Source organism: Diadema antillarum, unplaced genomic scaffold (assembly GCF_040938485.1).
Source record: "Diadema antillarum isolate AM-2024a unplaced genomic scaffold, OU_Dant_1.0 seq00000526_RagTag, whole genome shotgun sequence".
NCBI classification, from domain to species: domain Eukaryota; kingdom Metazoa; phylum Echinodermata; class Echinoidea; order Diadematoida; family Diadematidae; genus Diadema; species Diadema antillarum.
This window is the reverse complement of record NW_027271478.1, coordinates 810,997-838,826: the sequence shown is the minus strand read 5'-3', so window position 1 is coordinate 838,826 and position 27,830 is coordinate 810,997. Positions and strand designations below refer to the sequence as shown.

At 38.4% G+C, this 27,830-nt stretch overlaps 1 protein-coding gene across 1 annotated transcript in view; it reads right to left on the bottom strand.

Moving 5' to 3' along the window:
- The window catches only part of LOC139734444 (ATP-binding cassette sub-family C member 5-like), a 75,129-nt gene that overhangs the window by 12,971 nt on the left and 34,328 nt on the right, over positions 1-27,830 (bottom strand). The window contains exons 4-16 of the mRNA XM_071645229.1: positions 18,002-18,235; positions 15,760-15,936; positions 14,352-14,499; positions 13,433-13,581; positions 12,418-12,525; positions 11,375-11,573; positions 10,055-10,188; positions 6,234-6,503; positions 5,102-5,305; positions 4,037-4,224; positions 3,221-3,300; positions 1,082-1,279; positions 195-322 (exon numbers count right to left, since the gene is read on the bottom strand). Of these exons, the coding sequence (XP_071501330.1) occupies positions 195-322; positions 1,082-1,279; positions 3,221-3,300; positions 4,037-4,224; positions 5,102-5,305; positions 6,234-6,503; positions 10,055-10,188; positions 11,375-11,573; positions 12,418-12,525; positions 13,433-13,581; positions 14,352-14,499; positions 15,760-15,936; positions 18,002-18,235 (2,217 nt within the window). The remainder of the gene's footprint in view (positions 1-194; positions 323-1,081; positions 1,280-3,220; positions 3,301-4,036; positions 4,225-5,101; positions 5,306-6,233; positions 6,504-10,054; positions 10,189-11,374; positions 11,574-12,417; positions 12,526-13,432; positions 13,582-14,351; positions 14,500-15,759; positions 15,937-18,001; positions 18,236-27,830) is intronic.

Sequence of the window (27,830 nt, the reverse complement as noted above, 5' to 3'; positions counted from 1 at the left end):
GATCCCGACAGGAACGTGATATGCATGCATACATTTCTCCTTTCAGAACTGTACTTCACAATCACAAATCTAACCACTCGCAAAATTGTCGGGAAGTCCCGATTCACGAAAAAATTAGACTCGCTAAATATTTTGTGTATACAGAATTCTACGAAGGAATGACCATTCCACCATTGGTGTAATTAAATTGATACCTTCATGTACACTAGACTCTTGATGGCTGCCACGATGAAGACGACGACCAATGACAGACCGTAGATCATCATGTAGAATCCCAGGTCGGGGTCGTTGAGCAGGGTTGGTTCTTCCGTTCGCACCTCATCTCCCTCCACGATGACGACGGTTTCCTAACATGGGTGAAGATACAGGGCACAGAATGCCACAAACTAAATAAACATTCTATAAAACAAGTAACATTGATTGAAATATCATTACAAGGCATATTTTGTAGCTTTCCTTTTCTTTTTCAAGGGATGGATGAACTGGATTGGGGAAAGATTGACCTATCAAATTTTTAAGACCACATTCTGTATTTACTGTGAGATATATGTTTTCTCCAAAATGTTTCCTATTCAGTGTTTTTTTCTATTCAGCATTTCTAAGTTAAAGTATAAAATTAACTTTCATCTCTACTCCCTTGCTGTTCATGTATATATTGTTTCTGTGACTGCAGAAGTTTGAAAAGCCTCTTATTTTCTAATTTTATATCAACCAGTCGAGGACAAGTCCTGACGAGGTCCCGAGTATAATCGGGCATGTGTCTATGGGACATGCGTGTTGTAGCAAACCAAACCGCCCTCAACGGGTTAAATGATTCTCAAATTGGCAACACCTTTAAAAAGATCAAAGTTCCTGTTTCTGTCTCAGATAGGTAAAAGTCTGAAAATGTCTTTTTGACGTGTGCAGAGTTATTGAATAAACCAGTCCATCTCTAATCTTTCTCCAAATGTGACATATGTGGTGGAATTCAGAGTTTCCAGTTTAAGCATGACAAAATGATAATTTCTGCAAAATATTCTCCCCCCCCTCCAGACTTAAAGGGTGGGAGCAAACATCAGGCAAATCCACAAAAGCATGTTACTTACATTTCTGTTGCCACTGGTCTCAATCCAGTACCCAAGCCACCAGGTGTTGAATGTGAGGATACCCACCAGAACAATGAATGACAGCAGGAGGCAGAAGGCAAAGAAGTAGCCTCCCATGGCCTGGATGTAGCCGTGGTAGGTCTGCAGAGAGAGGGCACCCCCGGTCCGCTCTTCAAGGGTAGTCAGCTGACCATCTAACAAACACAAACCACAAATAGTATGGAAGATAACATTATTAGGTATTTATCAATTGCAACATCTACTAACAGAGCAATTTTATTACTGTCTTCCACCTTGATACAGGAGTCTGAGGAACAAAATGTTACAAATGATAATCACTGGAGATTTTCCTGGCATGTAGCACTTATAACAAATGCATGCAAACTGGACTTTAAGTATTTTTTTTTTTGTATTTCAATGCACTTGCATGATACAGGCAAACTGAATTGGTAGTTACTTGATCTTTAGGGTAATTTTTCTTATACTATACTTAAAGGCATAATTTACCATTTGCAGATGAAACAAAAACCAGGCATTAGTGCTTTAAAATAATTCTAAAATGTGAGTTAGGGATAGAAACAACCACTGTAAAACTTTGAATCTGTATAATCAATGTTAAATGTTGTTAAATAGACAAAATGTGAACAATAGTAATAATAAAAATGTTTTCTGACTAAATCGTCTACAGTTAGGCTTTATTGCAAAAATTTTATATGGTAGGATGTTTTGTGATACTACAGACCTACACATATGCATCAAAAGTAATATCTTGAACATTTTTTGAATCACGGCTCCCAAAGGTAAACTGGACCTTTAGATATCAGTGAAATGGCCAACTGCTACTGAACCATTACAGCAAGTGCTGTACTTATCTCTGACTTCACTTTTATAATTTAATATGGTCAGCAATGCAAACAAAGGATAAATGAAAAAGATTGCACACAGGTAAAGAGATTTATCTCAAGAAGAGGACAAAGAAATGTAGCATAAATAGGAAATAATGTAAAAAGGGGAGACAAAGAAATACAAGAATGAGAATATGAGAGAGATATTGAAACGAGGACAGATACATAAAACAACAAAGAGGGACGAGGAGGAGGGGAGGAAAAGGAGAGGAGTGAGGGATGGAGCAAAAAGTTTGTGAGGAAGAGACAGAGGAGGATGAAGAGGAGAAGATGAAGAGAGAAGGACAGAAGAAAGAGATGGGGAGACAAAGAAGGGAGATGAACAGGAGCAGCAGAAAAGGAGAAGAGGGAAGGGGAGAAAGGAGAGGAGAAAAAGAAGAAAAGGAAAGGAAAAGGAGAAAAAGAAAAGAGAGAGGTGAATATGGATAGATAAAGAATAAAGAGTAGAAGAGAAAGCAGAATGAGGAAAAAACAAGAGATTACAAAAAGGAAGAGGAATGGTGAGAAGGAAAAGAGAAAAAGATAACAATTAATGAGGACTTTGAGAGAAGATAAACATAGATAGGGCAAGGAGAAGAAAGCGACAAAGAGTGAAATAATTTAAACAAAGAAAACAGTGACCTGCAAGTCAAGAAAGGTGAGGTATGGATGTACTGGAAAAAAAAAGAAAAACACAGAAAACTAGAAAAGCACTCTGAGAGCGTAGACCTCTGCCAAGCATGCAGCTCATTTCCACCACTGATATTGTTCTTCTATTATTTCCACCCATACGTACTGCATTGTGTGCAGAGTCGCCCGAATCCCAATATACAAGCCTTTGTTACGTCATAAACCCTCAGCTGCACAGCGCGCCTCGCCCTAACAGAAACTAGAGCACACACTTTAGTGCGCGCATGCAAAACCTCAAATGCGCGCAGCCTGAACTCGCAAGTTCATTGACCCTACCTGCTAAAATATCAAAAATCCTTCATAAATTCCCCCAAAATTATCGGATCACTACCAAAAGTAATAATCGTTTGGTACTTGTGGCATTTTCAACCTTTCCTGCAAGTTTCATCCCAATCCGTTATAAACTACTTTTTTAGTTATTTTGCGCAAGGACAAACAAACGAACTAACTAACGAACTAACTAACAAACCAACGGTAACGAAAACATAACCCCCGCCCCTTGGCGGAAGTAAAAAACAGCAAAGATGAAAAACAACAACAACAACAACAACAGAACGATACCTTCTTGATGTGAACTGGTACTCTGGGTGTCTGTATCAGTTCCTGCACTTGAAGCAAGTGATGCCTGTCTCCCAAGCTGCCTGCAACAGATGAACAAAGATGACTGTGGTAATTCCATTTTCCTTCATGCTTTACCATCTACATTGTACATGCAAAGTTTACAATACTGCATCAACATCATGACACAGCAATTGATATTGCTACCATTACGTATCTGTATAGACAAATACCTGAACTTGAACTTGAACTTGAAATAGTATCTATGAGAGAACCACATGGTGTGATTGTATATTTTTGTATTTTTGTATTTTTGTATATTTTTGTATATATTGTATATAAAGAGAGAAAATGACATAAAGGTAATGCTAACATCATCGATTGTTATAGTACAGGTCCAGAAATGCCTAAAATCTTATTGGTCAAAAGCTGTGCATTGATTTTTACTTGCCCAACATCTGATATGAAATAATCATTACAATCACAGCTATTGTGCACTTGTAGGAAGTGTTTGCTCACTTAGCAAGAGATGGCTAACCATGCATCCAGTATAACATTTGCTATATGATTGGAAAAAAAAAATTGGCACAAGTTTGTTCCCTGTTCTATAAAACAGATGATGCACATCTCTTATCGTGCGTCAGTAAGAATAGAGTGCACGTGGTACTATGGGATCTAGTCTAAACCCACTAGGCTGCACCTTGTGAATTCAACAATTTCGTAGTATAACCCTATACACAAAATTCCTACCGATGTACCTGGACCCGTGTGTCACTTGCATACTGGCAGTTCTCGCTTGCCATGGTTGGCCTCACTCACCCCTTAGCAACATCTTCTTTGGCGGTCTCATCCTCCTCCTCTGCCTCCTCCTCCTCCTTATCCTGGAAGTAGTGGGCAGAAATGAGACCAGCATACTCCCCGTAGAGCTCCATCAGCTCTTCATGCCCGCCTCTCTCGACGATGCGGCCTCCAGCCATCACGACGACGGTGTCACAGTCTTGGAGGTACTGCGGGGAGAATTTTGGCATTGCAAATCATGCATAAAAAATTGCGGATTAAGAAATGGACAAATGCGAATAAGGTTTCACTGAAAAATGTTATGTGCAAGTATATTACTACCAGGGTAGGTTCCATTGAAAAAACAAAAATATATGTACCAGAATATAACTACTGACAAGCAATGTTTTGAGGTTTACACATATCAGATGTTTAAACTGCAGAGAAAAATTAGGCATAGTAAATCAGCAGTACAAAATAGGTAAAAATTCATGCAAGTTTTCACTGAAAAAAAACAAAACAACAGCACAGTAACTACTATCATTAGACAACTCGAGGCGGTTTGTGTAGATCTGAATATTTCTAGTCTGTTTATCAAACTTTGTTCAGGTCTGCAAGAGTTTGACTTTGTTTATTAATGTTGTGATGTGTCCATTGAAGGTTTGCTCTTACAAAGCAGTACTACTTGTGGCACTTTGTCTTTCTGCGTGTTCATCAAATTTCCCTTAACTCTTATGTTTATGGGAACTCTTACCAGAAGCTCTCAGAGCTCAAGGGAATGTGCAATTTGTTTCTTTCTAATTATTCTTGCGATGATATCATCATGAAATATGAATTAGTTCCTGAGAAATCTTACAAAATAATGTCATTTGAAATTTGAAACCCTGACGAGAAGTCCATATTAACCCATCAAAACTCTGACGGTATTTTTTTTCTCTTGTTTATTTTTGTTCTCTTTCTTCCGCTTTATCTGATTTTATTCCACAGTCTGATAGTGACTAACAATGAAAATTTTGATCTGTTCGCACAGTTGTATGTTTTTTCTCAGCTAACTTTTAAAGTTTAGTGACTTCAGTTAATTTTACTCCTGGGTTTGTAAATTCTTGCCTGCAGCTGATGAGTGACAAAGAGAACCGTCTTCTCCCGGAGGACACCCCTGATACATTCCTTGAAGATGTGCTGTCCGACATGGGCATCCACAGCGCTGAGCGGGTTGTCCAAAAGGTACACGTCCTGGTTGGCGTATACCGCCCTCGCTAGGCTGATCCTCTGCTTCTGCCCTCCACTGAGGTTGATGCCCCTCTCACCTATCTGGAATCGACCAAACATTGGAAAAAGGGGTTACTAGTCGTTATTTCGACGGTTCAATATTTTGGAAGTTGGTAATTCCAAAAAATGAGATAAAGTGCATCATTTTGGAGAGTCATTATTCCAAAAATGAAAGGTGTATTCAATATTCCATAGTTCGTTAATCACAAAATGAAATACAGTTCATAATTCCACAGGTGTGTTAGCATGTACCTCTTTTCACTTTCGGATAAATGAACCTTGTTTCATTTATTGATTAATGAACCTTCAGAACAACAAATCTTTTCTTATTTACAGATTAAGGAACCCTCAGAATAACAAACATTTTTCTCATTTTTGGATTTACAAATCTTTGAAATAGCAAATTTTATTCCATTTTCTGGTTTAGATGCACATGCTCTGCTCAGTCTTGTTTGATACTTCATTTTGCTTTAATAATGTAAGGAAAGAACAACATGTTAATCTTTATGACTAAATCAGACTTGTTAGGAAAATGCATTTCTCTCATATTTCTCCGTGCAGGAGTAAAATCATAATGAATGATAAGAATATGATGCGCACAATATGAATGAGAGGAATCATGGCAAAACTTAGAGAAGCTATCAAATTAGTAGTTTGTACAATGTACAATATCTTAACACACCTGTTTCAAGTATGAGTGTTGTCATGGAAATCGTTTCTCATTTGAAATCATCCATTCAGTGAAGCAGAATATGTCAGCAAGCTTTACATGTGTGACGCGAACACTAAGATGACAGAGCCTCCCGGGTTGGACAATGGAAACAGCTGTTTCACACATGTGCAGAACACCATTTTTGGCCTAATTAGCATTGTCTTCGTGTTTGCTTTGCAGATCTAAAGCTCGCTACGTATTATCACCTCCATAAACTAAAACGGAAGATACTGAGCGAGAAATGAGACAGGCCCTAACCTCTGTCTTGTCTCCGTCACTGAGGACGTTTAGGTCTTGCTGGAGGCAGCACACCGAGATGACAGAGGCGTAACACTCCTCGTCCATCTCCAGGCCGAAGAGGATGTTCTCCCGGACACTGGCATTGAAGATCCACGCCTCCTGTGCGACATAGGCAAACCGCCCACCAACACGACACTCGCCTTCTAGTGCGTGCATCTGGCCAAGGATGGCAGAGATGAGGGAGGTCTTCCCGCTCCCAACAATTCCGCAGACTCCAGTCAGTTTTCCCTGATGGCATAAAGTGAATGTGCATTTATTATTATTATTATTATTATTTATTCGGCATTTGCAAAACAATACAAGTGATAACAGAGAAACAAAATAAACAAACAAAACACAAGAAAACAAAGTGTCAGGCTTTCCCTGTTGAGCTTCCCAGAGGAGCCGGGTTGGAAAAAAGCAATCAAAATCACTATGACCCTTGGGCCTCTCCAACCAACAAAAAAATAATAATTTAATTGTCTGGCATCAAAAATCTGGTGTAACATGAGGAACATCCGCATGCATTTCAACCTGTTAAGGACAAGTCGTGAGTATACTCAGGCAAGCACCTATGGGCATATGTGCTGTAGCGAAATCAAACGGTCCTCAACCGGTTAATTTCGCTAAATTTGTAAGAGACACAAACAAAGGGAAGCTTACCAGAAATGGATGTAATTTATTAGTGGAAAAATAAGTAAAAAAAAATAGGATTTCATCAGGATCCACCTTTCCTGAAGGTACTGATCCCTGTCCTGTTTTATTTTGATAACTCTGCCATTTTAAAACTAATTCTGATGGAATCCCATTTGCTTTGCTCATTTTTCCACTTGTTGAATACATTTGCAAGAGCTAAGATTTAAATGAGCTAAGTTTAAATGCACACAAACATTCTTGACTACACTATGCATTGAATACCAATAGCCATTTGCTAAAATTCCATGCTATGAAAAAGACTGTTGACTCCAATTATTAGAAATTTCATGTCATGAGTATATCTTGCTTAACAGTGTTGAAAATTTGTTATGATTTAATTCATAATTATTTTTTTTTAATCTCCGCAAGGCAAAAAGTGAGATAATACAGCATTTCCCAACATACATGACAGCTGGTTGCACATCAAGAATTAATAAACAGGCACTCCTGCAGCACAAAGAATAGATTACCAGAGCTTGTACACAAAGTGTTATGCATGAGAATTTGCAGTAAAAAAATAAAAGAGCTCAAAAGTATTGGACCTTCAAATACACCTATCAAATGGAAGAAAAGTTGTTTGAAAATGTCCATAAATATGGAGGTCACACGGTTCTTACGGATACTTTTAAAGGGTGTGTACAGTTCTGGTTGAGGTGGGGATTTAGCTTTTAATGTTTTGCAAGATATTCAGAAACCACTCTATGAGATGTCAAAGAGCGTGCAATTCCATGGGGTATCAAAAGTTTATTTGATGAAAATCAGTTTTGAAATGGCTGAGATATCCAAAAACAAGGTGAAACAAAGAGATCCTAATAAAGTTGTGGCATGTCGCCTTTTATTATTATCACTTTTTTGGATATCTCAGCCATTTGAAAACCAATTTTCATCAAATAAACGTTGAACCCTTCTTAAAATTACAGGCTCTTTCATATTTCATTAGAGGTTTCTCATTATCTCACTTAGGAATGTGCAAAATATGAATCTCCACCACAACCAATACTGTACAGTCCCTTTAAGGTCGGATAAAAGAATACAAGAATATTGTCAGTTTGTCAAATTTATGAAACTTCACCGTTGGGTTAAGCATCACATTAAAGAAGGTTGAAACCTTCCTCTCTTTGAAATAAAAGTTGATACTGAGTTGCGGTTCGTAAAGTATGGCACAAAATGTGCACACGCATCTTTAGTTTCTCAATGTAACATCAACAGCTGCAAGTTAAACTTTGAATGTTGCTTATATAAGAGCTAGAATCTGCCATGACCCGGCCCAATTACGAGCACCAGCAGAGTTATGACTAAATGTCTCTCATTTCAATGCGACATCTAAACTATAATACCAGCAGGTTAGGAGATTAAAGTCAATTGTGCCGTGCCCCATGTAAGTCAATAACCAAGTCTGCTGATAATAAATAGAATCATGTAAGAGTAAAACAGTAACAGATATTAAGCACAAGAACTCTAAAAGCAAACATCACTCTCCCTGCATACAGCTCTTGAGGTTTTAAGAACTTAATATTTCTAATTTTACAATTTTACAATTTTACATGAGATATTCTGCAACAATGATATTCTAAATAACAGAAAAATTCATAAAACACCAATTCCACTGAGCAAGATAATCAACTAATGTATCTTAATAAAAAAAAAATCATGAACAAAGCATATTCACATGCAACTTTGATGAGAAATAAATTTCATTGACTTGACTAGATATTATTATTATTGTAATTATCATTATTACATTTTTTCTGTTATCATTATCATTATTATTATAATGATTAATTCATTTGGCCATGCAATTGCGATATACAGTACAATGTCATGTAACATACATACAGGGGTATACATTTATAGAATGTAATCGAGTGACACGAGGATACAATGTGTAGGTGTATTTAATTAAGAGAATGTAACAAATGACCCATACGTGTGTTTAACATTCCTCCTCATTCATTTAAAGGACAAGTTCACCTTCATTTACATGTGGATTGAGTGAGGGCAACAATATTAGTAGAACACATCAGTGAAAGTTTGGGGAAAATCCGACAATCCGTTCAAAAGTTATGAATTTTTTCAAGTACATGTATCTGTGCAATCACTGCTGGAGGAGAAGACTACTACAGTGCATGATGTCACATGCGTACAACAATATAAGGAAAATAAAAAGAGAATTTCACAAAACTTGACTTTTTGAATAAAGTGCACATTTCTTGGACATGTTACTGACTTATGTTAGGGGTAATATTATTTCCCCTGACTTCTGAAAGAGACAAGTCGAGTGTTCTTTTATTATGTGAGAAAAGTGAGAATATCTTGAATTTTCTTTATACTTTCTTTACATAGTTGTACTCATGTGACATCACAAGCTATAGTAGTCTTCTCATCCAGCCGTGACTGAGCAGATATCCGCTTCAAAAATTCATAACTTTTGAACGGATTGTCTGATTTTCCTCAAACTCTCATTGATGTGTTCTACTGATATTGCTGCATTCACTCAACCCACATGTCTATGAAGGTGAACTTGTCCTTTAACTCTACAAACAACTGGGATTGACTCTTTATGTGCCATGGTGGAAACCCCCTGTGTGCCACATCATTCTGAGACAGCAATGTTATCATGCTTTGAGAAAGCATTCTGTTTTTCAAATCTGCGTAACTTTTATAAACTGAGCAAAGTTGTGAGCGAAAAGTAATGCCATGCTTTACATTGACGTGAATTGTACGACAAATCTATCACTACTTTTCTTTCAAATGCCCAGTAGCTACATAACTGTAAAGGTATGACTTTTGCAGACAAAACAGTGACAGAAACTTAGAATTTACACCCAAATCCAGTCGGAAACGCCGTTTGATAGTCAATCACCACAAACAAATGCACACTATATATGAGAGGAATGGATTTGCGAGAAACGTTTTCATTGTACTGTGGCATTTGATGATTTATCAATCGGTTTGGGTGGGTTTGTGAGTTTGAGCGGAATATGCGAAGTTGGCACGCCATCAACTGAGTCGGGCGTGCGAACGTGGCACATAAAGACATACAGACATAACAGGTTTCAGGTTAACAGTTTGAAAGAAAATGAACAAGGCTTTGAGAAACTCACCCTTTTCAGCTTGAAATCTACCTCAAAGAGGGCGGGCGCGAATTTGCTTGAATCATAAGAGGTCCCACTTGGAAGTAATGCCATCTTAGCACCTTCTGATGGAGTAGTTAGAGGACTGTCACTTGTTACACCATCTGCCCTTTCGTCATTGCCCTCATTTGCCACTGAAAAGTGAATGGCATTTCAGAGAAGACGGAGTAACATTTTGTTGCCTCATTAATACACTAACGTACCATTTAAATTGCATTTAGTTGATGCTAAGGTATGTGAGTTTACTGTAAAGGTGGATATTTTTGTGTGACTAATTTTTCGTGTTCAGCCGCGTAAGAAAAGTTTTGCGGTTCCGCGGAATCAAGACATCAACTGCTAGAACATATGTCAAGCAAGAATCTTCTCATGCTTCTATTTTCGTGCCAGCTTCTGGTTGCGCGAAAAACGCGAAAATTTCAACACCGCAAAAAATTCCACTTTTAGTACATTCCATGATCTAATGTCCCTTTAGAAGACATCCTTGTTCCATTAAATTGATCTTCCAACAGCCCTAATGCCCTCAGCAAGCTATATCATATCAACCAATTAATCTATATATATTTCTGTCTATATATCTATCTGTAAATATCATATAATATACAAATATGATAAATATTAGAAACATATTATTGTACATAACGGTATGTAAATATCATACATAACTGTATGTATAGAATATATCAAAATACAATTTGAAATATCTAGCTACTACTTTAAAGGACAAGTTCACCTTCATAGCCATGGGGGTTGAGTGAATGCAGCAATATTAGTAGAACACATCAGCGACAGTTGGGGGAAAATCTGACAATCTGTTCAAAAGTTATGAATTTTTGAAGTTTCTGCTCAGTCATGGCTGGATGAAAAGAGTACTATAGCTTGTGATGTCACATGTGTACAACGATATAAAGAAAGAATAAAGGAAATTAAACATATTTCCATTTTTCTTGCATAACTAAAGAACACTCGACTTCTCTCTTTCAGAAGGCAGGGGGAATAATATTACCCTTAACATACGTCAGTAACAAGTCGAAGGAATGTGCACTTTATTTAAGAAGTAAAGTTTTGTGAAATTCTCTTTTTATTTTCCTTATATCGTTGTACGCATGTGACATCATACACTGTAGTAGTCTTCTCATCCAGCACTGATTGGGCAGAGACTTCAAAAAGTTATAACTTGTGAATAGATTGTCCGATTTTCCTCAAACTTTCAGTGATGTGTTCTACTAATATTGCTGTATTCTCTCCATCCTTATGTATATGAAGGTGAACTTGTCCTTTAATAGAATGTACCTCTCTCATAGTTGTCTGTACTGCTCCTTTCCCTCTGTTTTGTGTGGTCAGCAGCATTGTTTCCTTTCTTCTTGTCCGCTCTGTCCTTCTCTGAGGTGACCGCATCCCATCCAAACGTGCCGTTGGTCATCTCCGCCATGTATTCACTGGTGTCCTCCAGCTTTGGGTTTGGCTCCACCTTGTCCAGGGTGATGATTCCCTAAAAGAGTGAGGTTCAGAGACACAAGAGGCGCAGTCAGACTGGCAAAATATTGAGATGTTTAAGATCACAAAGTCTTGTGATCTTTTGCTGTCCGGTCACACTGGTAAAAGATCACGAAGTTTGGCTGGGGTGGCATAGGGAGAAATATCTCTAGTTGGAGGGAGAAGCTTTCGCAAGAAGTACGTGTGAAGCTTTGTGGGAAGTTTGCTGTCACACTGGCAAACCTTCGAGATCTTAACCCATTGAGGATGAGTCCCGAGTATACTTGGGCAAGTGTCTCTGGGAAATGCATGTTGTAGCAAAATCAAACCATCCTCAACGGGTTGAAGATCGCAATCTTAAACTTCTCAATTTTTTGCCAGTCTGGACATGCCTACTTATATTCCTCTAAAAACCCTAGCTAGGGACTATATGAGTCCTTATGTGATTCTGCTGACTCAACTCCATGATAAAACACTTTATATTTTCTATTATAAAAACATTATTGATATATAATAGAAAGATTAAATGAGAAATTACCTGTTCGAAATTTGATCTTTACTTTATGGATAAGGCGAAGAGGAGAGACTATGCATGCTTAATCTACTTGTAGATGTCCCAAACAAAGAGACTTAACTCTTTGCATTATGAGGAATGTAATGTGCATGCTACGTGCATTCTCCACATGCAAAGTTTTGGTACACTTTTGGACCACTTTTGACATACATCGGGAGATAGTGCAATCGGTTTGGTTTAGTACGGTAAACTTTAGGAGTGTTCAAGTGCTCCTCTGGCGTAGGTACGGTACGGTTCAGTTTGCTTGAGGAGAGTGCTCAACAGCACCTTATCTCTTCGCTCTTACCCTGAGTCTCTTTAGCGCCACCACCGCCTCAGCCAGCATGCGCATAACAAATGGTGTTGGTCCAACAACGACACGCAGCACATTGAGTAAGGCAACTAGGGTAAAGGCCTGGGGATTAAAAAAAGAAATAATAATTTCAATAACATATTTACACTTTATGACTTCTTTTCCAGATGAAAAACCTGCACACACGATGAAAATTATGTCCTCTCCAAACATACTGCATTTCCATCATGCATTAGCATGCTCTCTTTTGAAATTAGTGTTACACAAGGAAGCAAACTCAACAGCAGCTTGGGGGGGGGGGGGGGGGGGGGGGGGAGTAAAATTGAGCCTCCATTAGTTTGCTGTAGAACAAACTCAGCACAACTGTTTATCAAATTTCCGCAATAGACAAATTCAAGTGACAACTGATACACATTAAATCACCCTTTAACCACACATGCCTCTCTTGTTCTTCTGTTCCTGTATATCTTGTAGTTGTGTAGTTGATTATTCCTATGAAAGTGCCATGAATGTCAGAAAGGGACCTGTGCACTTTGAAAAGCAGCACAATTACTATTCCCATAATAATGTTGTAATTATAGTAATAGTAATAGTAATAGTAATAGTAATAGTAATAGTAATAGTAATAGTAATAGTAATAGTTATAGTAATAGGATGATAGTAATAGTAGTAATAACAATAATAATAATAATAATAATAATAATAATAATAATAATAATAATAATAATAATAATGATAACAGGGTATTATCATTTTTATCATCATTGTCTTTGTTATTATGAGAAAGATTATTATCATCAATAACAATAATAACACTAAAATTATAATCATTACAAAACTACTTCTACGAATTACCACAACTTATACGACAATGTACTTCAATCTATTACTACTACATTTACTACATTTACTACCACCACTACTACCACTACTACTCATATTACTGCTACTTTTACTACTGCTTCTGCTGCTATTGTTATCATCTATCAAAATCCAAGCTTGAACTCACTTCTGATGCGGTCAGTGAGTTTCCCATGGCAACGTGGATGAGGATGGCGGCGACAGATGCCAAGCTTGGCACAACAGGAATGATGCTGACGCTGTAACTCTGGATCAAGCTGGATTTTTCCAACAGTTTCTTTTCCCTGGAGCGAATAGCTGGATGTTTCGGCAAATATATACAAACAGATAGAGAATGCTCGTTCATATATAAAGTATTAAGATACATTTAAAAAAAAAAAAAAAAATTCTCAAATGAAATATAAAATCTCAAGAGTGCATACTACAAATAAAGCCCCTAAAGAGGCCCTAAGCCCCTTTTCTCCCATCCTCTACAAAGCTCTTGAATCAGCTGAGCCATTATCATGATAGAAGAGTACTGTGCAAATGATGATGGTGATGATGATGATAGTAGTAGTAGTACCCGTAGTAGTAGTAGTAGTAGTAGTAGTAGTAGTAGTAGTAGTAGTAGTAGTAGTAGTAATAATAATAATAATAATGATAATAGTACTAATACTAATACTATTACTACTAATGATAAAGAAGCAATGAAATTGCAATACTTCTAGCATATCTTTCCATGTGATATTTCCCATTTTCATTGTTACCCAACTGAAATCCTGGGGGGTGTTTCATAAAGCTGTTCGTAAAGTTACGAACAACTTACAAGTGACTGGTGATCAGTTTTAATGTGCTATACTTATCAGAATTTCCATAATTAAGCACAAGAGCTGATCACCAGTCGCTCGTAAGTTGTTCGTAACTTTACGAACAGCTTTATGAAACAGGGCCCTGTAATCACAGCATTACTGTCATTCACTTTGCAGTCATACGGGAACTAGTTGAACATGGGTGTGGAATTGCACTTTAGGCTGTGGCAACTTGTTATCCTACACGCTGCAAAAGCACATCAACTATCCATCCTTTACCTCCTATGGTCCTCGCAAAAGGCTTCTCCCAGGCGTACATCTTGATCAGTTTGACGTAGGTCAGAATCTCGTTCATCTTCTGTATCCTCTGATCCACGACGGGAACGCATCTAATGCGGATCACCGACGTGAGTTGCCCGAAGAGCAGCTTCATTTGGGGGGGGGGGGATTGTTTGAGGTTTATTTTGTGTTTGTTTGTTTGTTTGTTTGTTTTCCCAGAGAGTGAGGACAGGAAAAGACAGACAATCAGAATGGTTGTTATGTGATTTGTCAAGCAACAAATGAAAAACATGAAGAGCAAACACACACACACATATAAATATGTGACCCACCTCAACTAAAGGATCCAAAAGTTGCTAATGGCTGAGCCGAGAAAATCGAGTTTGAAGTCAGATCATCAAAATTAGTCTAAATTATACAAGTTCTGCTGTTGGCATAAAATTGCAGTCTAATGTTTTGTCTATCGTCTGCCAACATTTCGAAGCTACATGATCAACGGAACAGAAAAGTGTCCGAAGATATGGATTTAGCCCCGGAGATAGAATCCAACCCTATCAACGAGGGAGTGATCTTATTGGTCAGTGCGTGGCATCCTGGTTACTCATTGGTAACCCGCTAAGTTTGAATGAACATCGCAGAGGTTGCGATGAGCAGACCTTCTATTGTCAAGAGGTGAGAACTGTCTTTAGTTGTCTCCCCTTGATCATGATTGTGTCGGAAAGAAAACTTTGATGGTGGTTTTCTTGAAACGCTTATTTCCTAAACCACTCAGTATGGTCTCATAAAATCATCAATATCTCCGCAACAGAGTGCTTTTACAAGTTGTGTTATCTATGAAATTGAAGTGGAAGAGTAAGGGAATAATGTCATATCATTTTCAGAATATATTGACCTCCCTCGACTTTCGGATTCTTTTGTTGTAGCGGGTCACATTATTATATTCTCATGAGATGCTGCAACTGGGGATATGATAGTTAGCTCAAAACTAGGCGAAACGAAAGTGAAAGGGAAACAAAGAGTAAATGACAGGCAAAAAGTCACTATGTGAACAGTATTCTTTTCATTGCTCTGGCCATTTGTTGAGATTCCTAGGCCAAGTTTGCAGCACTTACAACTTTCTGTTCAATATAAAAAAGACAACAGATATTGTATGAAGTTCAATGAAGAATGTACATATTTCAAATCATTTCAAGTTCTTCATTATCATGAGTTTTCTTTTTTTTGTTGTTTTCAGTGGTGACATTTTATGCTTCAATATTCTAAATCCACTCGTAAAAACCACAAGTGGCAATAATGAGATTGTAGGGCAATATGTAATTATAATCAGGAGATAATGTTATAGAAATAGAAACTCATCTCTTTAAGGGAGGCTCCAGAAAGAGTGGATGACATTTAAACTGCAAGATACCTGAAGGGGAAAGAAGAGAGCAAAGGTGACGACAGTGCCGATGAGGGCGCCTGGTCCGACAATCAGCTGGGTTGCTACGGTGGCCGCCACCAGCATGACAACAGATGAGATGAGATAGTAGCCGATGAGGCAGGCCTGAAAGATGCGGTGGCTATCATTTGTGCAGATGTTGACGATCTGAAGGGAAGAGAATGTGATTGAAGTTTGAATCACCAGATCTATGAATACCTCTTCTCCTCCTCCTCCTCCTATTTCTAATTGCATTCCAGGAACTTCTATCACTACTCCATCCTTCTTCTGGTTTGTTTCCATTTTCGTATCCTTCTCCTCCTCATTCTCCTTTTTCATATCCCCCTTTTCCTATTTCCCTTCATGACCTCTTACTATCCATAATCCTGGTCATTCTCACTTGTTTCCTAGGACAATTTCTCCTCCTCCTCTTCCTCCATCACCTCATTCTCCTCATCTTCATGATCTATGCAATCTTATGCAACATCCTCCCTCTCCTCCACCCCGTCAACCCCACCTCTCCTCCTTCTTCTCTGCACACTCATTCTCTTCCTCCTCGTCTGCATCTTCCTCCTCTGGCTTCCTCCTTCTACTTTGACTCCCCTTCTGTCTCCTTTTTCTCCTTCTCCTACTGGTTCTCCCTACATTCTCAATCTCTATCTACTAATCCTCCATCTACTCCTCCTCTCCCTCTTCCTTCTCATCTTCCTTCTCCTCCTCTCCCTCTTTCTCCTCGATCTGCTCCTTTTCCTCTTTCTCTAATCTACCTCATCCTCCTGTTCCTTATCCTCTTTTTCCTTATCCTCCATTTAATCGTCTTCTTCCTCTGTCTCCTCTATCTACTTCTCCTTTACCTTGTCTTCTTCCTCCACCAACCTCTCCTCCTCTTCCTCCTCCTCCTCCTCTTCCTTTTCTTCTTACTCCCCCACGTACTCCCCTTTCTCCTCCCCTTCCAATCCTCTTCCCTCTCTTTTTCTTCCTTACTGCTGTAGACCTACTCCTCTTCCTCCTCTTCCCCTTCAACCTATCCATTCTCCTCTTTCTTTCTCCTTAACCTATTCCCTCTCCTCTTCCTCCTCCCCTCCTCCTCCTCCTCTCTCTCTTCCTCCTCAATCCGCTCCTCCTCTTATTTCTCTGTCTAATCTACCTCATCCTCCTGTTCCTTATCCTCCTCCTTCTCTCCCTTATCCTCTTTTTCCTTATCCTCCATTTCATCCTCTTCTTCCTCTGTCTCCTCTATCTACTCCTCCTTCACCTTGTCTTCTTCCTCCACCTACCTCTCCTCCTCTTCCTCCTCCTCCTCTTCCTTGTCTTCTTACTCCTCCACGTACTCCCCTTTCTCCTCCTCTTCCAATCCTTTTCCCTATTCTGGTAGACCTACTCCTCTTCCTCCTTTTCCCCTTCAACCTATCCATTCTCCTCTTTCTTTCTCCTTAACCTATTCCCTCTCCTCTTCCTCGTCCCCTCTTCCTCCTCTCCCTCTTCCTCCTCAATCTGCTCCTCCTCCTCCTCTTTCTCTGTCTAATCCATCTCATCCTCCTTTCCCTTAACCTCCTCCTCCTCTTCCTCTTTTTCATTATCCTCCTCCTCTTCCTCTTTATCCTCCATTTCCTCCTTTTCTTCCTGTCTCTTCGATCTCCTCCTCCTCTACCTTGTCTTCCTCCTCCACATAGTCCTTTTCCTCCTCCTCCTCCTCTTCTTCTTCTTCTTACTCCTCCCCTACTCCCCTTTCTCCTCTTTTTCCATCCCTTCTCCTTTTCTTTTTCTTCCTCCTCCTGCTCTTCCATCTACTTCTTTTCCTCTTTAATCCACTCCTCCTCTTTCCTCCTCCTCAACATATTCCTTCTCTTCTACCCTGTCTTCCTCCTGATTCTTTATCCATGTCAATAAACAAGAAAAAGAGTGGTGATAAAACATCTAGACAGGCTATTGTCAAAATGGGCTGCACCATGACAAAATGGTAGATTATGTGAAGTCTGGGAAAAGAGTCTCACAGTGTGGAGAGTGCGCTGAGGCAATTTTCAACTAGTTAACCTCTTTCTCCAAGCTCACAAAAATATAAATGCATTCTCAGCTCTCCAAAGGTCTTTGTGGCACTGCATTGGCTTCGGATCACTTCACTTGCAATTGTCTATGCCATCAACAGCATGTGGGCCTTGAATTGAAATAGAATAGGCCTAGAATGGCTTTTTCAAACCGAAACCAAGAACAATTCTTTGAGTCAATGCCTCACCTCTCCTACACTATGGCTTTTGAGACTGCGCAGGTAGGCCAGCCGCCGGAAAGCCAGGCACAGGACCCCGCTGCGCAGTCGGGTGGACGTTCGACAGCTGAAGACCCAGTAGAAGACGTCGCTGCATATCCGGACGATGTTCAGGACGAAGGTTGCTATGACGAGGCCGATCCCATACCAGACGTTGACCTCCTCTGACTCGGTGTATTCCAAGAGTTTCTCCACGATAACAGCCTGTAGGAACCATCATGGAAAACGTTTAAAAAAAGATGAATCCTTTGTTACCTGCACTCCAATTTCCCAACAGTCACCTTGATTTTCTTTACACCAATTCTCACTCGGTCTTTATGTTTACTCCTTACATCATTTGTGAAAGGGCAAACACATCCTGCCACCAACTGTCGATGAATAGGGATTATGTTTTACCTTCCTGGTGCCCATTGTACCCAGAGGCAATCATACAAAATTGAAGTACTACAGTTTCCCAACCTTGTATATGGCATTGTAGTATTCAGAGAGCTGAAAAGGCATACATAGGGTGCAAAAACGGTATTTTTATCTTTCCTGCAATAAACATGTGTCGTAATACAACATGAAAAACAGTGTTTTTCATTGTATCTAAAGCATTTCTGGCAAAAGCAGCGCATACCAGTACATGCAATACTGCAAAGAAATAAAATGTGGCATCTCTGTTTAATAACGATGTTACAATGTACAAAGCCATGAGAATTTGTGTAGCGAAATTAGATGTCGGAGTGAAATCTTAACACAAACATTGGTGGCATAGCATGCCTAGCAACGGCCCAGTGTACGGGAATGAATGTGTGGTTCAATCAGAAAAAACAAAAACAAAATTTCTCTGCAGTTTCTTTATATAAAAAGAAACATCAACAACAACCCTGTTAGAATTATTATTCTCACAGGAATTGTTAAACCTTTGTTGAGCTACAGAAGAAAAGCTATGCACAGCAATTTTTCCTGCCAGCCAACTCCCACGCATCAAGTCATCTTCAGTCAATATGGAAATGTCTCCTGGGAATGATGGTCATCAGAAATGTCCTCGCTTAGGACAGGACATTGTAAGGGCATCAAAACACTTCTCAAAGTATAAATATTGTAACCTCCCATCACAAAACCATGAATAAGTCACCAGACATGAATCTTCAATTAAGGAAAGATTCAGAAAGAACAGACACTATGCTTTAAAATGATGTATTAACTCAATATGCACTGTCCTAACCCACATTTATCAATCTATATATTGGAAAGAAATAATGTACAAACTCTTGAAAAGTGTTTACTCAGGAAAAAGACTTTGAAATTTAGGGACTTCACCTGTACATTCATCAGTAGCATCATCCTTTCAAAAGTTATTAGAGTTGAAGGCAAAGAGCACGCCAAGGGCTTTTAGGAAATTTAAAGGGGCCTCAAAAACATAATCACACGATTCTTTATAAAAAGGGTGCTTTAAAAATCACAATTTCACATCAATTTGTTTCCAATTTGATAATTCTGATAATTATGTGCAAGAATTGTTTTTTTCAGAAGGACAAAAATATTAACTGCAATAAAGGTTGACCCATTCCACTCATTTTGAATCCTCAGGTAAAATCAGTGCACCGGACTTTTTTTTCACTGTGATAACTTTAATAATGTTTATCTACTGAATGTGCTACGATTAAGAGGCACAAGTCCTCCTTCCAAGGGCAGTGCATTTACCAACAGGTCTGTGAAATTTCTGGGCAATTCATAAGTTATCAATGCAAGTTGGAAACTTGCCAGATCTAGGGTTGTAAGTGGGAGAAAATATTTTGGTTTATCATCAGATAGAAACTTTTTTATGCTTAAAGGACAAGTTCACCTTCGTAGACATGGGGGTTGAGTAAATGCAGCAATATTAGTAGAACACATCAGTGAGAGTTGGAGCGAAATCGGACAATCCGTTCAAAAGTTATGAATTTTTGAAGTTTCTGCTCAGTCATGGCTGGATGAAAAGACTACTTTAGCTTGTGATGTCACATGAGTACAACGATATAAGAAAGAATAAAGAAAATTCAACATATTTCCATTTTTCTCGCATAACAAAAGAATACTCGACTTCTCTCTTTCAGAAGGCAGGGGGAATATTACCCTTAACATACATCAGTAGCAAGTCAAAGAAATTTACACTTTATTCAAAAAGTAAAGTTTTGTGAAATTCTCTTTTTATTTTCCTTATATAGTTGTACGCATGTGACATCATACACTGTAGTAGTCTTCTCTTCCAGCAGTGACTGTGCAGATACTTAAAATATTCGTAACTTTTGAACGGATTGTCCAACTTTCCTCAAACTTTCACTGATGTGTTCTACTAATATTGCTGCATTCTCTCAATCCTTATGTATATGAAGGTGGACTTGTCCTTTAAAGGTAGATTTATATGGTTTGGAGTCCATGCTGCTATCTTGAAATTATGGGGGGGGGGGGGGGGTGTCAGACAAGCCTGACTGAAACTATTATGTTAGTTGGCAAAACCACATTTGCAAGACATGACAAAATTTCACTGAAAAAAAATCATTGGCCTGCACCTACTTTTTTACCATTCTCTTGGTGAAAAATAGAAATAATAACAATCATAATCAAAGCAATCAATTTATGTGCACTCATATGAAAAAAAAAGAAATACTGTTGTATTTTGCAAGGTAATTCAAACTTTGCACTAAATTGTGCATGCAAGATATTTGAGTGTGAAATCATGTATACAGAAATAACACTAATTGTACAGTAGTGTATTTTTCACATGACCAGACACACTTCTTGCTTTCTTTCTAATACGAAATATAAGTATAACATCCACAGGGTGTGCCCGATGCTTAAATCAAGGCGAGGTGTATTTTTTTGGTCAGTAATACAATGGCATATTTATTTCTTGAATGAGAACAGTACCAAATGAACTACTGCAGTTAGCTATTCAGTATCACCATGGTATTTTGCAATGTTCTTCACATTTGCTACATTTGTTTGTTTGGTTTTTTTTGTATGTGCTTGTAAATATTTCTAAATAAACTGTCCAAACATTAAATGGAAGTAACACTTGAATGAGTGTGAATTACGGTGAATATACAAAGTCAGCATGAATTTTCAGCTAATTGAAGGAAGCAGACTTTATAACCAGAAGAAGAAGAGAAGAAGAAGGAGAAGAAGAAGAAGACGAAGAAGAAGGAGAAGAAGAAGACGAAGAAGAAGGAGAAGAAGAAGAAGAGGAAGAAGGAGGAGGAGAAGAAGAAGAAGAAGAAGGAGGAAAAGAAGAAGGAGAAGAAAAAGAAGACAAAGAAGGAGGAGAAGAAGAAGAAGAAGAAGAAGGAGGAGGAGAAGAAGAAGAAGAAGAAGAAGGAGGAAAAGAAGAAGGAGAAGAAAAAGAAGACGAAGAAGGAGGAGAAGAAGAAGAAGAAGAAGAAGGAGGAGGAGAAGAAGAAGAAGAAGAAGAAGAAGAAGAAGGAGGAGGAGAAGAAGAAGAAGAAGAAGGAGGAAAAGAAGAAGGAGAAGAAAAAGAAGACGGTCAACATATGAATACATAGAAGGGCTAATGGTATGGTATAAATACCACTGCATACTTCAAAATGTGAATGCACCTACAATGTACCGCTCGCCGAGGCATTCAGACAGGGCTACTAACTTTTCCCCCCACATGAGTTCAGGAAGGATCTTTACAGCTCCCAGGGAGGTACTTCTGGTTTGATGAGTATTTCTCTCCAGGCAATAACACTTCCTAGAATGTGGGAGGCTTCATATTCTTTTGTTGGGACATAGAAATATAAAGTTATTTATATCCTTTTTTATCAGACAGCCTCCTGCACATTCTGAAAGACTTGGCAGCTGTATTTCTGTCATGTAAGCAAGTGTGATCATAACCCTCAACCTACTTCAAAAAAGTTACTCTTTTAACTACAGAATTCATGGTGTCTAGCTGTCATGGTGATAACACAAATAGCTCCATGTTCTTCATTTCAACACTTTATTCAAGCCATGATTCAATCTCACCACCACATTTTCAGGTGCTAATCAGACATCGAATTGACATTTTGATTTCAAAGTTTTCCATATCCTTGTTTCAATACCTGAGTCTACAGACTAGGTTTCACTCACAGGAATGGTCCTCTGCTAATTTCCTTGTGGAAAGTGGTATGCACGTCCTCAGTCTATCAGTAACTCTATCTTATCAAGAACTGTGTCAATGGCTTGAACTCAAGTCAGTTGATGGACGGACACAGGAAGTTTAGCTGTCTCAGGGCACGACTTTGACCACAGTCAAATCCATTGTACGATGATGACTCCAGTGGCAAGCAGGCATGCTCCTGAACACAAGTCATCACTGTTTTGTGAGTGACTACATAAACAGGCACACAACATGCCCAACTCTACAATAATATTCAGCTGTTTTAAATTAAGGACAGAACAGAAGAGAGAGAAAAAAAATGACCATGTCTGCCGTCAGAGAGGCAAATGTGGCACCAACACACACAGACCCCACTTTGGAGATGCTAGTGTAGCTGCAACGATTCTTTGCAAGATATATGTTGATTGTTTTTGATCAATCATTAATCAAATGCTGCCAATGCTCTGACATGTTCCTGTATTCAAGCTTCTTAGACATATGATTTTGAAATATTTGTATGAATCTCTTTCTTTTGAGCATCTAGCATGACTATTGATAAAACTTTGCTTCTCAGTACACACTATTTTCATCAGAACTCCAAGAAAAGCAGAGTAATTTCTTCACATGGTTCAAGAAAACCATAGTAATGTTTATTAGTTCTCCAGCTTGCAACAGATTTGCTAGGAAAACAGTGATTTCCTGGTCATATGGCTCAGAGGGCTGTTTGAGGTTTCTTACAGGAAACCACCTTAGATAGATTACTGGCCATCAAAATGAGTTCACTTCCACCAGATAAGAAGAATAGGTCTTCTGTACAGTTTGCTGAGTCATTGTTCAGATCTGCCCTGTGAAATCTGCCAACTTCATCAAACATAACTTTCTCTTCATGGTTGATGCTTCTCTGCTAGAGCTATAACCGGGGAAGAAACTGTTAAATGTTTCCTGGGAGGAAAAAAAAATCTAGCGAAGAGTCTCCCAGTCAAGACTCTCTGAGTGTGTCATGACTCTTCCTTCCTATCGTCAAGTCTGACACCAACGGAAGTGTGCCCCGGTCACCCAGTTTGACGAACTTGTACGCCCTTGGGTATCTGACCGGCAGAATCTTGGCATAAAAATGTGCCAAAGGCTGCCTTATCTCAGAGTGATAGATTGAGTTTTGTTTTGTTTTGTGTTGGGTAGTGTTAAAAACACTGAAACCCAAATACAATGTTAACTGGGTAAACTTCAACAAATTCCAGAAATATACTAGTGCTTATCTGTGGTAGCTTATATTAAACTTTCTCAACTGTTGGCCTGTTTTTACAGGGGAAATGATTGAAACGACATATAAATGCAAAAAGAACTAAAGAAAGATAAATAAAAATTAATGCCATTTGTATATTTACATCAAGAACAATTCAACCTCTGGGCTGCTATGTATGTTCCTTTTGATGAAATAAACCAAGATCCAGCCATCTATCTATCTATCTATTTATCTATCTATCTATCTATCTATCTATAACCCTTTTAACTCTTTATGTTCCATGGTGGAAATCCCCTGTGTGCCACGTTATTCTGAGACACGAAGGAAGTCATGCTTTGAGAAAGAATTCTGTTTTTCCAATCTATATTTATAACTTCTACAAATTTCTGTTAAGCTGGACATAATAGTGAGCAAAGTTGAAGAGGAATGCCCAGCTTTGCTTTGATATAAATTGTATGACAAATATACTTCTACTTATTTTTTTTTTAATGACCATTTGCTACACTACTGTAAAGGCATGACTTTTGTACATGAAACCGTGAGAGAAACTTAGAATTTGCACGCAAATATTTAGTTGGGAACACCGCTTGATAGTCAATCACCACATAGAATGCAAGCTGTATGTAAAAGGAGCAAAAGCGTGAAAAAAGCTTTCATTGTACTGCGGGATTAGGCGATTTATCTATCGGTTTAAGCGGATTAGTGCGTTTGAGCGGAATATGCGAAGTTGGCACGCCGTCAACTGAGTGGGACGTGTGAACGTGGCACATGAAGAGTTAACAAAGAGGAATCATTTAATTACCCGAAAACTGTTCAGGTACTTTTCCTTGTATTACACATGGGATGAAAAAACACTACATAGAACGCTATCTTTTCAATGCTCATGATGCATGGTTTTCCTTCTTCAAAGAAGAAGTCTAATCCAGACATTTTCTACACAAGAGTTCTGTACACAACTCACAAAATATCCTTTTATAGACTGCCCTCAGGACATCTTAATCTAAAAATAAGGCACAGTTTCACTAAAAAAAAATTAATAATAACAATAACAACAACAACTTCCCAAGTTAAAGAGATAGTATAGATCCACACTTGTAGCTTTGGTTGAGATGGAAAATTTAGATTTTAGTTTTAGTGCAAGATACCTAGAAACCAGTTATAAAGCATTAAAGAACATAAAATTCTAAGTTTATTGGATAAAAGTCGGTTTTGAAATGGTCGAGTTCTAAATATCCAAAAACAAGGTAAAATAACGTTTTCTAATAAAAGGTGGGTCTCACTTTTTATTATGATCTCTTGTTTTTGAATATATCTCAGCGATTTTCATCAAATAAACTTTCAATTCCTCTTATAATTGTATGCTTTTTCAAATTTCATGAGAGGCTTCGTATTATCTCACACAAAAGTTGGAAACCTGAAGCCATCATATCTCAACCAGAACTATACCATCCCGTTAAGATATAGAGTGTTGGAGACCCCAAGTTCCACAGTACTTATTGCAAAAGAACATGATTGATAGCCACTTCAAAATTAAACAAGCCCCAGATGGCCAACTCTGACTACAAAAAGAGCCAAAACTCATTCATTCCTCATCTTATGGTACATGTCTATGGTGTGTGTTTGACCCCCTTTTGATATATGGCGAGCTGTTTTTGGAACAGGGCTGTGACGAGTTAAAGGGATTGGATAGCTTTGGTTGTTTAGTCCGAACTTCAGGTTTTTAACATTTTTTGGTGAATAATATGGAACCTCTTACGGAATATGAAAGAGTATGTAATTCTAAGAGGAATTTATTCAATAGATGAAAACTGATTTTGAAATGGCTGAGATATCCAAAACAGGGTGGTCCTAATAATCAGGATCGCTTTGTTACCTCCGCCAAGAGAGGAGGTTATGTTTTCGTTACAGTTGGTTTGTGTGTGTTCGTTTGTTAGTTAGTTTGTCTATTGTGCAAAATAACTAAAAAAGTAGTCAACAGATTTGGATGAAACTTGCAGAAAAGGTTTAAAATGATACAAGTAACAAATTATTAAATTTTAGTCATGATCCAAGAATTTTTGGGGAATTTATGAAGGATTTTTGATATTTTGGCAGGTAGGGTCAATGAACTTGGGAGTTCAGGCTGCGCGTATTTGAGGTTTGCATGTGCGCGCTAAAGTGAGTGCTCTACAACAGTTTCTGCTAGGGCGAGGCGCACCGTGCAGCTGAGGGTTTATGACATAACAAAGGCTTCTATATTGGAAAATCAGGCGACTTTCAGGACACAATGCTAAACTACGTATGAGTGGAAATCACTGATATCTCTATGGAAGAACAAGATCAGTGGTGGAAATGGGCTGCATGTTTGGTAGATGTCTGTGCTCTCAGAGTGCTTCTCTAGTTTTATGTTGTTTTTGGATGTCTCAACCATTCCTAACATATAACCTTTGAATTCCTCTTAAAGAATGGTATTCTTTGTAATTCCCTAACCCTTCAAGTCCATAACATAGAGCCACAGCAGCAGGGTTTTGTGCTGTATTCTCAGTGGCGATGGATTTTGATTTTTTTTTTTCAGGGGGCGGATGAAGGATCAATGTTTACCCCCTTCCCTCTTCCATCCATGGCCCATGTTTCTTCACTGTAATTTCATCACCCATTGTTAAGTGTTTCTCAAGGGGAGTGTATAGACAAAAAAAAAAAAATCATTTCAGTCTTCCCTGTGTCTTTTCTCATATTGGCAGATTTTTAAAAATTTCTTTCTGATTTTGTGCTGATTTAATAAATCTAACCCAGGACAGCATAATCTTTCTCCAACTTTTAATATTAAAGGTGCTAATTCAATTATAAGTTCATAATATTTGCAGGAAAGTTCTTCCAGGGGACCATTTCATGAAACTTTTTGTCAGTGATTTACACCGACAACTGTTAAAAGCTACTGAAGTCCTTGCGTCTGATTGGCTGAGAGCAAATTTGTCGGTGAAAACCTCCGACGAACTCGTTGATGAAACGCCCCCCAGTACTGAATAGGTTAAAAATAATTTGCCATGTTAGGGAAAATCCTCAAGTGTCTTGCCGAGTTTGGGTGGTGATCTTTAACAATTTGGGAGCTGCCAAGCTTTATTCAGCACTTAATAATAATACCCTCCCCAGGGCATATAAAGTAGGAAAGGTCACAAACACAATAGGACATGTTTTGCTCTGTTTGTAGTCCTGCACAGTAGTCGCTACCTATTAAATCATGCATGCAGTGGCACTTATTTCCCTCTGGGCTGTACTTAACATAATGACTCCATCTCTACATACTTCACTGTTGTGTTGTGATACTACACCATCAATTCCAACGCATTACTCAAACAAATGAATTGCCAGCATGCACATGTTTTGACCTACTGTAAAACACAATATATTCGCAGCATGAAAATTTTGCGAATTGGAGCCGACGACCTTTTCTCGCAGCATGAAATTTTCGCGAAATGCCACTGGCATCCAATGCACATTGTGTAGGCATTGAACTTTCGCATACATTTTAATTCGTGAATGTTGCCACTCGCGAAATTCGTGAAACTAAAATGCACGCAAACATTTCTCGTTTAACAGTAGGCCTACTTCTTCTCTGCAACTTTGCCCTATTTCTCTCAGACATGCAATCTCGCTACCATCATGATGAAGTGTGCAATGCAGCTCAATAGCCGTTTTCACATCAGCCCGATGTTTCGAAATAGCGCGCTATTTTGCTGACTATTTTCTGCGAAAAATATCTCGAGCTTGGATTTTTATCGAGCTGATGTGAAAACACCTTGTGAATCTGCTGTTCAGGTACTGATAAGCTCATGCATCACTCGAAAAGCGCTGACTTTCATGACAGTAAATTTTCACACTTGGCAGGTGTACATTGTAGGATGAATTCAGCATATATTTTGAATCTCGGGACTGTACAGTTCTGGTTGAGGTGAGGATAATTTAGCTTTGAACTTTTTGCGAGATATATTCAGAAACCACTCTATGAGATATCAAAGAGCATGCAATTCTAAGGGAAATCAAAAGTTTATTTGATGAAAACTGGTTTTGAAATGGCTGAGATATCCAAAGACAAGTTGAAACAAAGAGATCCTAATAAAAGTTGTGGCCTGTCGTCTTTTATTATTATCATTTTGTGTTGTTGATATCTCAGCCATTTGAAAACCAATTTTCATCAAATAAATGTTGAATCCTTCTTAAAATTACACGCTCTTTGATGTTTCATAAGAGGTTTCTTATTATCTCACTTAGGAATGTTAAACCTAAATCCTCACCTCAACCAATACTGTACAGTCCCTTTAACAGTTGGGGTAGCAAGTGAGCATTACATACTGCTAGCCACCACCTACAAATTGTACAGCATACTGGATTTAAAGTTTGCATCAAGGCCATACTGATACACCTATTTATATAGAATAATTTAACAAATAAAGAAAAGAACAAAATAATCTGGG